This window comes from Microcaecilia unicolor, chromosome 14 (genome assembly GCF_901765095.1).
Source record: "Microcaecilia unicolor chromosome 14, aMicUni1.1, whole genome shotgun sequence".
NCBI lineage: Eukaryota > Metazoa > Chordata > Amphibia > Gymnophiona > Siphonopidae > Microcaecilia > Microcaecilia unicolor.
The window spans coordinates 6,140,382-6,152,978 of NC_044044.1; the positions used below are offsets into that span (position 1 = coordinate 6,140,382).

Genomic DNA, 12,597 nt, shown 5'->3' on the forward strand with positions numbered 1-12,597 from the left:
GAGTGACTGTGTGTGAGAGAGAGAGAGAGCGAGTCTGGGTGCGAGTGTGTCTGTGAGAGAGTGTGTGTGTGTGAGAATGAGAGTGTGTGCAAGTGCATATGTGAGACAGTGTGAGAGAGAGAGTGTGTTTCACACAGATACAGTGTGTGCGAGAGAGTGTGTGTGAGACACAGACTCTCTGTGAGACTGAGTGTATGAGACCAAGAGAGTGTGTGAGAGACAGTGTGTGAGAGTGAGAGAGAGAAAGACATTGACTGTGAGAGAGTGTGTGTGTGACAGAGATACCTCCCCCCCCCTCCCTCTCTCTGGTGTCTGAGCATTACTGTGCAGGACGCTGAGCTCTGGCTGTGCTTCAAGGAACTGACCAATCCTATTTAATAGAATGCACCTCCAACATTCTGAAGCTGAGAAACCTCATGTGGTTGGTCACTTCTGCTTGTGACGAACCCGGAAGTACATGATGTCAATTCAGGAGATGGATACAGAGAGCAGGAATGCCTCAGCCATGCAGTCAGCTTCAGAATGTTGGAGGTGCATTTTATTATATAGGATAATAATACACATTATGATGTAGCTTGCTACTTACAATGTCAAACATTTTTGTAGATTAGAGGAAGCATGGAAACCAAGGTCAAACAGACACTTCCTTTACCATTTAGCTTTGTTAGAAACATTTTTACCAATTAAATAACACTTTATGTTCAGCTCAGGCCTCAGCAGAATAATGTAGCACTTGGGAATGAATATACAGCCCAACAGTCCAGCACTGGAAGCCAGGATGGCAAATATCTCCACAGCCACCATGTATTTGCCTTTGGTGCTCAGGTAGGCTGGGATGAAGGACACCCAGACACTGCAGAACACCAGCATGCTGAAAGTGATATGCTGAGCTTCATTGAAACTGTCAGGCAACTTCCTTACTAGGAAAGCCACCATGAAACTTAGAAGAGCCAAAAAACCAATGTACCCAATCAAACTATAAAATGCAATGGTGGATCCTTCATTACACTGTAGTATCATCTTCCCTTTTTTAGCTTGTGTGTCATAGCCTGGAAATGGTGGAGAGATAAGCAGCCATGTAGTGCATATCATGACTTCACCTAAGGAGCAGAGAAGGACTAGATAGCTGGAGAATCTTCTCCCAACCCATTTGCTGAGCTTGCTGTTGGGTTTGGTGGCTTTGAAGGCAAGGAGAACTGTGATACTTTTTGCCAGCACAGAAGAAATAGCAATAGTAAAAATAATCCCAAAAGACACTTGTCGAAGCAAACAGGTCACTCGTCCAGTATGGCCAATGAATAGCATGGGACAAAGGAAAGATAGAATGAGGGAGATGAGGAGGATGTAGCTTAGATCCCGGTTATTGGCCCTCACCACAGGAGTGTCTCGATATTTAATAAAGATTCCAAGTACTACAGCTGTGATGATGGAGAAGAGAATAGCAATGCAAGCCAAAGCTGCTCCCAAAAGATCATTATAGGAAAGGAATTCTATGGCTCTTGGGAGACACTGGTCCTTCCTCTCACTTGGCCATTGATCTTCAGGGCACTTCATACAGTTTTCTGCATCTATGGAAGAAAGTATACATTAATTCTTATTTCTTGAGCATTTTCTGTAGAGATTTGTTTCTTTCATCTGGTCCACCCTGTAGTAAGGATGTTCCATCTATGATCCCAAGCCTCATTGATGAAACTTTGAGCCCTCTCCACTTGATATAATCTGGAATGAACCATAGGAGCAGGTCTGGAACAAGGTTTATTCCAATGATTGGTTAGCGTTCTTGCATCTCTTTCTTTCCTCCTCCTGGAAGTTGGCCTCTTTTTAACTGTGAATCCATGCTTGACATGGTGAAGGTTCCACATCCCATGGCAGAACACTTCTGTGCAATCTGAAAGACTTTGTAACTACCATGATCCTGATGCAGGGTCTTTCTGGTTGTATGTTCTGAAAGAGGAGTCCCAAAAGGATCACCCCTTGGGAACTCTTTAGTGAGTGAGTGAAAGTAATTTGGAACGAGTTGTTTTTTGGGAGGGGCATCATTTATCTTTTTGTCATATTTTTGATTAGTTTAGTTGTGTTGGGCTTGGAATGCTTGGCCTCTTTATCTGGTCAATTTATTAGCTATATTGAAAGGGGGGGTGGTTGGTTGGGATATTATCATGGGGATTGTTTGGGATACATCAATAAGTAGTTCTGTTATTTCTGTCACCCAGTGGCTAACCTTCCTATTGTCTCTAAGACAATAGAACATATGAGAGCAATTCTATAACTGGGCACCACATATTTGGCACCTAATACACTGAGGACCAGATTCTGTTATAGAACACTAGCATCAATCAGCATCTACGCACCTACCCTTAAATGCACAGAAATACACCCTGTCAATTGCAGACAAGAATGCAGGGGAATGGGCTGTGTCAGCTTTAGCATGTCACCAGCAACTAGCACGGCTTAGTAAACAGGGAGGTAAGTAAGTTGCTCACCAGATATAGAATACGAGTGCAACTGAAACAGTCACGTGCATAGCTAGTATTCTATAGCTTACAAGCACACTAGATGTATAAACAAAGGTGCCAAGTTACAAATGAGGAGGATAGAGGCAAAAAAATTAAATACATTCTCAAAGAAAACCAATATTCTAAATCCCAATTAATTGGGTTTCTGTAAATCACTTAAGCACAGAAACGGCCCTTCTTGGTTTGCTTATATATTGATCAGGTCAAATTTGATGTTTTGCTATCCTTGATCCACAACTTTTGATCTGGTGAACCATGGATTACTACTTCAAAGACTTCAATTGATTGGAATCACTGGAATGGTTTGACCTGGTTTGCCCTTATATGTTTGATGCACTAGTTGGAGGTACAGTGATATTAAATATTCACTTGAACAATCCTAGCTCTCATTTTGATCTTATTTCTGCTAGGGAAGTCCCTGTCTAGTAGCTGCCACACCCTGGCTAGGTACTCTGTAACAGAATAAGGCAGCTAGAATAAAGGTACTGATAGACTGGTTCTGTAACTTAAATTTTAAAAAGCTGATAGAAGGATTCAGCTAAATGTGATTGCAGCTTAAACAGAGCTTCCAAGTTACCCAGTTCTCAGTTTTAAATGTATATGCCATAGCTGTGAGGAATTTGTAGTTCCTGGTTCTACCTACTGAAATCAGTTTTGCAGTTCCTGTAATACACCAGAATGAAGCTGTCAGAAATCCAGGGCTAGCCTAGACTCTGCTTCCTGGAACAGCTCATGCATTATGCTGGGTCAGTTCCCCGTGGAATAACAGCAGCCCACTTCTGTGCAATCTGAAAGACTTTCACGTAACTACCATGATCCTGAAGGTTGGGGTTCCCTCACCTGCTCCAAATATTAAATATGTGACTTTAAGCTGTGTTTTGAAGCCACCTACTTCCAAGATTCCAGCCTTTCCTTTGCTTTAGTGTTTTCAGTTTCCAAGACTTCACCTCCTGGTATTACCATCCCTATTGCTTCACTGCAATACAGATGAAGTAAAGGAGGATTGCTTCGTCCTTGACACTATACTACAATTTCCCCAGCAAGTGTAGAGGATCATCTACCTCTTAGGTGGGTGGTGGGGATGATATATTGCCTAAAGCTAGTACCAGGAGAGTTCAATGGGGGTTGGGGTGGGTTGGGTTATATAAGTACATAAGTAATGCCACACTGGGAAAAGACCAAGGGTCCATCGAGCCAGTGGCGTACCAAGGAGGGGGGGCTGTGGGGGTGGTCCGCCCCGGGTGCATGCCGCTGGGGGGGTGCCGTGCACCGGTCAGCGTCGTTGGTTTCCATGCTCCCTCTGCCCTGGAACAGGAAGTAATCTGTTCCGGGGCAGAGGGAGCATGGAAACCAACGACGCTGACCGGCGCGTGGCACCCCCCCAGCGGCGGGCACCCGGAGGGGTGTCCCTTCGCTGGGGGGGGGTCATGCTGCACAGGGGGGGTGCTGCACCCGGGGGGCGGAGCGCATCGCGATCTGCCCCGGGTGTCGGCGCCCCTCGGAACGCCACTGCATCGAGCCCAGCATCCTGTTCACGACAGCGGCCAATCCAGGCCAAGGGCACCTGGCAAGCTTCCCAAAAGTACAAACATTCTATACATGTTATTCCTGGAATTGTGGATTTTTCCCAAGTCCATTTAGTAGTGGTTTATGGACTTGTCCTTTAGGAAACCATCTAACCCCTTTTTAAACTCTGCTAAGACACTGTGAGTTATCATTAGTAGTTCAGAATGTGATCCAGAGTTTGGGGTGGTTTGCCATAAGCTGTTTTTCGTTGTCTGGTTATTTGGGGCACTAGCAGCATATACCTCCTAATTAACAGAGGCGGACTGACCATTGTGACAATAGGGCAGTGCCCATGAGCCCATAGCAGTAGGGGGCCCATTCTCCCCTAGCTTCAATCTAGTTTAATTATTTTTGATAGGTGGTTAGGGGCCTATGACCCTTAGTGACAGGGGCCCAGATTACTGCCAATCCACCCCTGCTGCCCACAATTTTTTGAATTTAAAAAATGCTGACTGCCACCAGATGAATACTATCTAGGAAGCATTTGTGTCTACCTGATGTGTTGGAGAATTCTCCTTCAGAGCACTGGACACAGTCAAAGCAGCAGCTTGGCTTCCCAGGTAGAAGAATTTTCCTGTATCCAGGAGCACAGCTCTCAGAGCACACCGAACGAGGTGTCTGAGGAGAGGAAGAATGAGAGAAATATTCTCATATTCCCTGACAATGGCAGAACTCATTGTTCTATCATCAATGGTGGTTGGGAGGCGGGGCTAATGCTGGGCAGACTTATACAGTCTGTGCCAGAGCTGGTGGTTGGGAGGCGGGGCTAGTGCTCGGCAGACTTATACGGTCTGTGCCCTGAAGAGCACAGGTACAAATCAAAGTAGGATATACACAAAAGTAGCACATATGAGTTATCTTGTTGGGCAGACTGGATGGATCGTGCAGGTCTTTTTCTGCCGTCATCTACTATGTTACTTAATCTTTTCTAAAGCAAAAAGAACATACTCTATGCACTGCCAAGCTGGTATGTGCTACCTGTTAGACTCAAGCTTGTGCTACCTGTTAGCCACAGCACTCTAGAATACATTTAAATACATCCATGACATACTGCACAAGAGGCAGGCCTAGTTCAATTGAAAAGAAGCTGTAAAAAAAATTTCAAGAAAGCTTGCAATCATCGTTGCTTTTCCTGTGCTTTCTTGAAGTCCATTAACCTTTTAGCTTCCATCCCCGATTCTGGGTGTTCATCCCTGTTCTAGAAAGTATTTAACACTACAAATGGTTTGTTTCTTGTGTAGTATTAAATATCATTCAAGTATTTTAATGTCTACCATGTCTCTGTGCTTCAGTATACACATTTAGGTCTCTAAAAATGATCATCTATGACTTCTGGAGCAGATCCAACATCATTTTGGTAGCACTTCTCTGGATCACCTCCAGTACTCCTACTTCCACCTTGAAGTACAGTTTTCGAAACTGGAGACACTCTTGCTGGGGAGATGTCACCAGTACCTTTACAAGCATTTGTGTCACCTGATGCGTAATTAAACTCTGGAATTCATTGCCGGAGAACGTGGTGAAGGTGGTTAGCTTAGCAGAGTTTTAAAATGGGTTAGACGGTTTCCTAAAGGACAAGCCCATAAACCGCTACTAAATGGACTTGGGAAAAATCCACAATTCCAGGAATAACATATATAGAATGTTTGTACGTTTGGGAAGCTTGCCAGGTGCCCTTGGCCTGGATTGGCCGCTGTCGTGGACAGGATGCTGGGCTCGATGGACCTTTGGTCTTTTCCCAGTGTGGCATTGCTTATGTACTTATGTAATACTGTAAAGACTTCCATTTTTTGACTAGTTATTGTTCTTTCTTAGTACCCTAGTAATCCTTTGGCTCCAAGTACTGCCTTGTTGCACTGGCTCATCACGATGAGATCATCACACACAATCACCTCCAGATCTCTTTCCTATTCTGTGGGCCTCAGTATCGCACTCCCTACTGTATACCACTCATAGTAACACAGCAACAAAGTAGATGATAGCATATAAAACCTGCACGATCCAGTCAGTGTGACCAACATATGCATACTTAGACTTGATTTGTCTTTGTCATTTAAGGGGCACAGACCGTAGAAATCACCTGGCACTGGATTAATTTTCAGCTACTGGAGTTGCAGTCAAAGCCTGCTCCTGCCCAACCAGATATATCTGTCCATAATCAAGACACAAACTATAAAAAGTCTGCCCGGCACTAACCTTAACTCCCTACTACTGGATTTGCCGCTTAAATACAGCGCAGTTCATTTTATCTCATTCTGTTTCCATTTAATAAAGCTTTGTGCTTATCCCACCTATTCTTGAATTTTGCTAAAATTCTCATCTGCATTCACTGGCATTCGTGTAACCAAAATGCATACCTGAAAATGTAAATTTTAAAACTTAGCTGACATTAACTGACCAGGTCCTCCTTTGGACCTGCCAGAATTTTTCTTAAATTCCTTAATATCTAAGGCTGTATCCAATGATATTCCTGGAATTAGTCTAGTTTCAGATTTCTTAGTCATCAGAAGAAACCATGTTGTATGTAAATGTAAAGACGTGCATGGTCACGCTAGAAACATCCTCTCTGCCTGCACATGTGTAAGGACATTCATAAACATGCTGAACGGCCATATATGGCACTGCACATGTAAGGACATTCATACATGTGCTGAACAGCCATATAAGGTGCTGCACGTTTCAGAACGTTTATTCAGAGAGCAAAATGGCACTCAGGCGAAAGCCAAACTATAGTCTCTCTGAGACTCTTTACCTTGTTCACCTCTGCATATGGCACAGAATTTTGTCCCCCCTGTCCCCCCCTCTCGGCGGCCCTGAGACAACAGTGGCCAGGGCACCCTGGATTAATTTCTACCGCAGCTCATTGTGTGTGTGTTTTTTTAAATGCGTGCCCTCCAGGGGCAGACACATACCTACTGTACTTGGTACTTGCTAAAACTGTACTCCCACCAACCACCTTCACCCCTCCAAACTTCTTTGTTATCTCCTCCCCATGTCCTCTATCTGATTTCCCCAAACCTGGCTCTGTCTGATGTCATCCAACCATTTGTAAACCACACTGAACTCTTAATGGGGATTTTAGTGGTATATAAAACCAACTTTGTATTGAATTGACTTGAATGCACACTGTTTCAATAGCCTTTGGCTTATATAGACGTGCACATTCAGGCACAGTAGGTCTTTTCTGTCCCTAGAGGGTTCACATTAAAAAAAAACATTTCAGAAAGAGCTACAGTGAGATTGGAATTGGGGTTTCATGGTTCTTAGATCACTTTTTTAAGCTATTAGGCTATTCCATATAGAGGTCTAGCTTCCCCGATATTCAAAACTATTTAATCGGTCAGACATGACCACTGACCAGTTAAATAGTATATTCGTGCCTAACTGCTAATATTCAGCAGGAGATAAGCATTTATCTCTGCTGAACATTTCTGGTTAGCGCCTCACACGTAACCAGCTATATCTCACATCATAACCAGTTAGGGGCAGATATTCATCCCTAACACGCCTATGTTTAGCAGTTAAAACTGGTTAACTTTTTAGCAGTTAAAAATCCTTAATATTCAATACCTGTCACCGGAAATAGCCCGGCACTGTATATCCAAATTTAACAGTGACTGTGGACAGCAAAAGCACTTTCCACCGCTGTCTGAATATCGGGTGCTAGATGACCATTTTATATAACATGAACATCCATAGTTCCTGAAGCTGTCCCAGCCCCCAGTATCTCATGCCAGTTTTACATTCAGGGTGACTTCCCTTAATCCCTCCAGTGGGATTTGATGGGTACTGGGTCTCAGTGCCGTAGCGAGGGCGGCTGACACCCGGGGCGGGTCGCCGCTGCACACCCCGCACCCGGGTGCAGTACGGCAACCCCCCCGGAGCGCATTCATACTTGCATAGGGAAGCGGCGAGGGGCGATCCGCCTCGCGTGCACATTGCTGGGAGCTGCGTCGGCTCCGCTGGTTCCCTGCTCTCTCTGTCCCGGAACAGGAAGTAACCTGTTCCGGGGCAGAGGGAGCAGGGAACCAGCGAAACCGACACCCCCCCCCCCCCAGCGGCGTGCACCTGGGGCGGACCGCCCCACTGCCCCTCCTTCCTGCGCCACTGCTGGGTCTAAATATCAACAAACATCTTTTTGGATATAGACTTCCCTTCCCCTTCTGAAATTGGAAATCTACATTTTGTCCTCTCCCTAGCCCTGTCTAAATCAGAATTTGGATGTCCATGCATTATGGATGTCTAAATGCCTGTTCTCAGACAGCCAAAACATGAATAGAACTTCTAAAATAAGAGCCACAGAGGTGTATTTTCAAAGCACTTCGACTTACAAAGTTACTATGGAACTTTGTAAGTCTAAGTACTTTATAAATTAGCCCCATTGAGGTGTATTTTCAAAGCACTTAGCCTTCCAAAGTTCCATAGGTTACTATGGAACTTTGGAAGGCTAAGTGCTTTGAAAATACGCCTCATAGTCTATTAAATATAATATAAAATAGTGTAATAGTTAACTGCCTCATTAAAGTGGGGGTTCCAGACGATGGTACTTGGGTTCAGAAAGAATTGATGATCCTCTGGAGCAGGTTGATTGAAGCTTCCAACTTTGACACTCCTTAAGGTACCATTGGTAAACGGGACCCAGTTAACAATGTCATAGTAAACTGGTACATTTCCTTTGTCATCAAAGATGATCTCATGTCCATTGGGGGATTTCAAGTGAACATTTTTAATGTATTGGTTGAACTACAAATGGAATAAAATGGTTATAAAATTGTATCTGAAACTAGATTTGAAGCCTCCACAATTGTCAAACATTTATTTGTTTTAATTGGAGTTAGCTCATGCCATTTCCATAGTATTCAATGAGTTAAATTTAGGAGTAGCATGTATTTCCTTGTCACCAGTTGGCCTACAATCATTGGATTTGAATTACTAAAATATGGTACCATATTTATTATTATATTTTAATTATTTAGATTTTGCTCACACCTTTTTCAGTAGTAGCTCAAGGTGAGTTACATTCAGGTACACTGGATATTTCTCTGTCCCAGGAGGATTCACAATCTAAGTTTGTACCTGAGGCAATGGAGGGTTAAGTGACTTGCCCAAGATCACAAGGAGCAGCAGTGGGAAATTCACGAGTAGTAGATATTTCCCTGTCACCAGTTGGTCTACAATCATTGGGTGTTATGATTCTGCTAGACAGGCAGGGGAATGACTGGGACTCGCTTCTGATTGGCCTGGTAGGATTGAGCTGACATCTGAGGCAGCAGACGTCAGAAGCCAGAGCTATTTAAACCTACCTTTCCCTACAGTCCATGCTTTAGTGTTGATCCCTGTCAGCTGAAGCCTGTTACCCTCTCTCTGTCTGTGCTAGTGCACCCCATTCTTTCATGGGGTCTGTTTACTCCTCTCATTGCTCATAGCTTCTCTGTATGCTGGTTGTTCCCAGCGTGTGCTTATTTGTTTCCCTAGCTAAGCTGCTTTTCTTGATTACCTTGTTCCCCTGCACCTGTAGGTGCTCCGTTGCTCTGTCTCTGTATGCTGTCTGAGATCTGGTAAGAACATTGTTTGTTTTCCTCCTTTGTTAGCATTATCCTTTAACTGCTGTGTAAGCCCTGCTTCTTCTTGACTTGTGTTCAGCCACCCTTCCCTTTCACCTGCCCTTACGCTTTGTTTGCTGTGCTCCTGATTCTTGTGAAGTTTGCCGTTATTTGTTTGGTGTATGTAAAGGCAGCCTTTCCTGTTTGCTTGCTTTTCCCTTTGTCTCTAGTGTCTGTTATTTGACTCTGTGGCTCTGCCTTGTGTATTCCTAAAGGTGACTTCCCTTTACTCTTGAGTGCTACATAATACAGCCTAGAGTGTTCCTGTGAGTGACTTCCCTATTTCCTTGAGAGCTGTGTGGGACAGCTTGGTGTATTTGTATGCTATATGGTATAGCCTAGAGTGTTCCTGTGGAGCTTCGGTCTTAATAAGTCTGTGTCCCATTCTGTCCTCGGCTTTCCCTTTTTATCTGTGGGCTTTGCCTCTGCAACTCGTGTTTCTGCTTAGCCTTTGTTTGCATTCTCTTTCTCTGGTCGTAGCCTGTACCTGCCAGCTTTTGTCTCTTGTCCTTCCCTTGTGGCATTAGCCAGCGCTGTGTGCGTTGCGTACGCTTCAGGCCCTTTGGGGCCCCTTGTTGTTCTTTCTCCCTTCCCTCATGTGTGACTCGGTTCCAGATTGGCCGTGAGACCTGTATGCTTGGACTCTGTACGAGTGGGTTCCTGATCGGTCGTGAGGCCCGCCTGAGTGGTCTATCTCCATTTTCTGGTGGTGCTAGTGGATTGTGCTGAGTTTGTGGGGCTTTGTGGCGTAATACTGCTGTGCGCCTGGTCGGTCTACCCTAGGCCTTGGCCAAGATCCTTCCTAAGCCTCGGCCTAGGCACAAGGGCTCATGAACAGTTTAACATTGGGTTTGAGTTATTAAAATATGGTACCACATTGTCATGTCTAAGATGTATTATTTGCCACTGTCCTACTTTATAGAACTATATGCTCACTGAGAGGAAAACCCATAAAAGAAATGAAGTGAAACATGCCTGTCTCTGCAAGCTGACCCAGGGTGTGAATAAGGAAGAAACACTGTTAACAGCGCAAGCACACTTTAGTAAATCTAGGTATATGTACATAAGACAGTGGAGGGTTAAGTTACTTGCTCAAGGTTAGAAGGAGAATCAGCAGGATCCTCTGGATAACGGCTCACCAACCACTCTGAAACTGAAGAATAGTAAGTTACCAACTCAAAACAGATTTTAAATAGGTTTTAGAGAACATGAAAATAGGGGGAAAAGATTCTTCTAAATTTCAGAGCTGTAAGGAGTTAACCTTCTAAGTTACATAATAAAAAAAACTGTTTTAAAAGGAATTGATACATAGATAAATGAGAGGTGGAATGGTGCAGGGGAAAAGGGAAAGCAAATTTTTGAAATATTTACTGTAGCGCAAGCAAATCTCAATCAGGAACTTGATTTACAAGTCTTCCTTTATTTTCTTTTTGTTTTCCTGTTTTCTTCCCCTTTCCCTTCCCCTTCCCCTCTGATCACATCTACCCCCTCTCCACTTTTCCATCCCTCTTCCTTCACTTTAGTCCTCTTTCCTCCAGTCTTCCTTTACTTTTATTTTTCCCTCTCCTTTTCTTTTCACTCCCCCTCTTTCTCTGTTCCTTTTTTTGATGGTTCTTTCCCCATTCCATACTTTTGTTTTGCCCTAGAACAAAACCAAGGAAAGAGGAAATGCACACAAACATTTCAAAAGATGAAATGCAGTTTACGTCTATCTAGCACCAAGTTTTTAAAAGCAAACGCAATATAGGTTTTTACAGCTAATAATAATAACAATATATCACCACAATAAATTGCAATATCCTGGCTCAGTCACTTTATTCAGCTCAACCTGGGGAATATACTCAGACCAATGTTGAAGTCAGGAGTAATATTGCAGGAAGCCCGGGGGCTTTGCAGTCCAATTAAATAACAGTGGGGTCCTTTTACCAAGCTGCAGGAAAAAGGGCCCTGCGCAAGCAATGGGGGCCATTTTTCCTGTGCACCAGGGCCCTTTTTACTGCAGTGGGTAAAAAAACCCCAGACACACATGACCATATGGTAAGAGAATTCTTACCATGTGGCCATGCGGCAGTGATCCCTTACCGCCACCAATTAAGGTGGCGATAAGGGCTCCCGCGCTAGCCCGGCGGTAACTGGGTAGCATGTGGTGATGCCCGATTACTGCTGGGTTATTGCCATCCAAGCTATTTCTGGGATTTTTCTTTTTCCTCGTGAAATGGTGCGCGCTCGGGGCAAGACGATCGCTGGCAGCCTCGTTAGTCCTGGAAGAGCATGCACTCTGTAAAGGGCCCTAGTGTTTCTTTCTCATTCACTTCCTGCCTGTCTGGGTCAGCCAGCAGAGACCCAGACAAGCATGCCTCACTTCATTTCTTTTATGGGTTTTCCTCTCAGTGAGTATATAGTGATCATGCATATACTGTGTGATCTGAAGAAAACAACTTATATAACATAAAGCCACAGAGCATGTGCAAGATACTAGGGTCAATTAATGACAGCAAATATTCTAAGAGTCAGCTGACCTGTTTACATTCTTCCTCTAATTGCCCTCTTCTTTTCCCTTCTCTTCAAATTTATTTATTTATTACATTTGTACCCCGCTCTTTCCCACATATAGCAGGTCCAGTGCGGCTTACATAGTAAAAGAAAGTATCTTACACGGTAGAGAATACAGAAAAACAAGGAAATGTAGGAAGAGTATTATAAATTGTGATGATCATAACTACTTACATTATGAAAAGCATTATAAAGGACATGTGAAAAGAATATAATGAACTGAGAAAAAAAACACAGTGGCAACAGTGTCTCGGAATATATTAGTTAGAATAGGGAAGGTAGACAAGGATATGATAGGTGAAAAGGAAGGAGAATAGGAGGGAAATGGTAATGGATGGAGGGAAGAAGTTGAGGGATTG

General features: G+C 43.8%; 1 protein-coding gene across 1 annotated transcript in view; it reads right to left on the reverse strand.

The window, feature by feature from the left end:
• Window positions 1-648: 648 nt before the first annotated feature.
• LOC115458229 (vomeronasal type-2 receptor 26-like) overlaps window positions 649-12,597 on the reverse strand; it is a 30,712-nt gene continuing 18,763 nt past the window's right edge. Inside the window, exons 4-6 of the mRNA XM_030188089.1 lie at window positions 8,598-8,825; window positions 4,577-4,700; window positions 649-1,568 (exon numbers count right to left, since the gene is read on the reverse strand). Coding sequence (XP_030043949.1) covers window positions 649-1,568; window positions 4,577-4,700; window positions 8,598-8,825 — 1,272 coding nt within the window. The remainder of the gene's footprint in view (window positions 1,569-4,576; window positions 4,701-8,597; window positions 8,826-12,597) is intronic.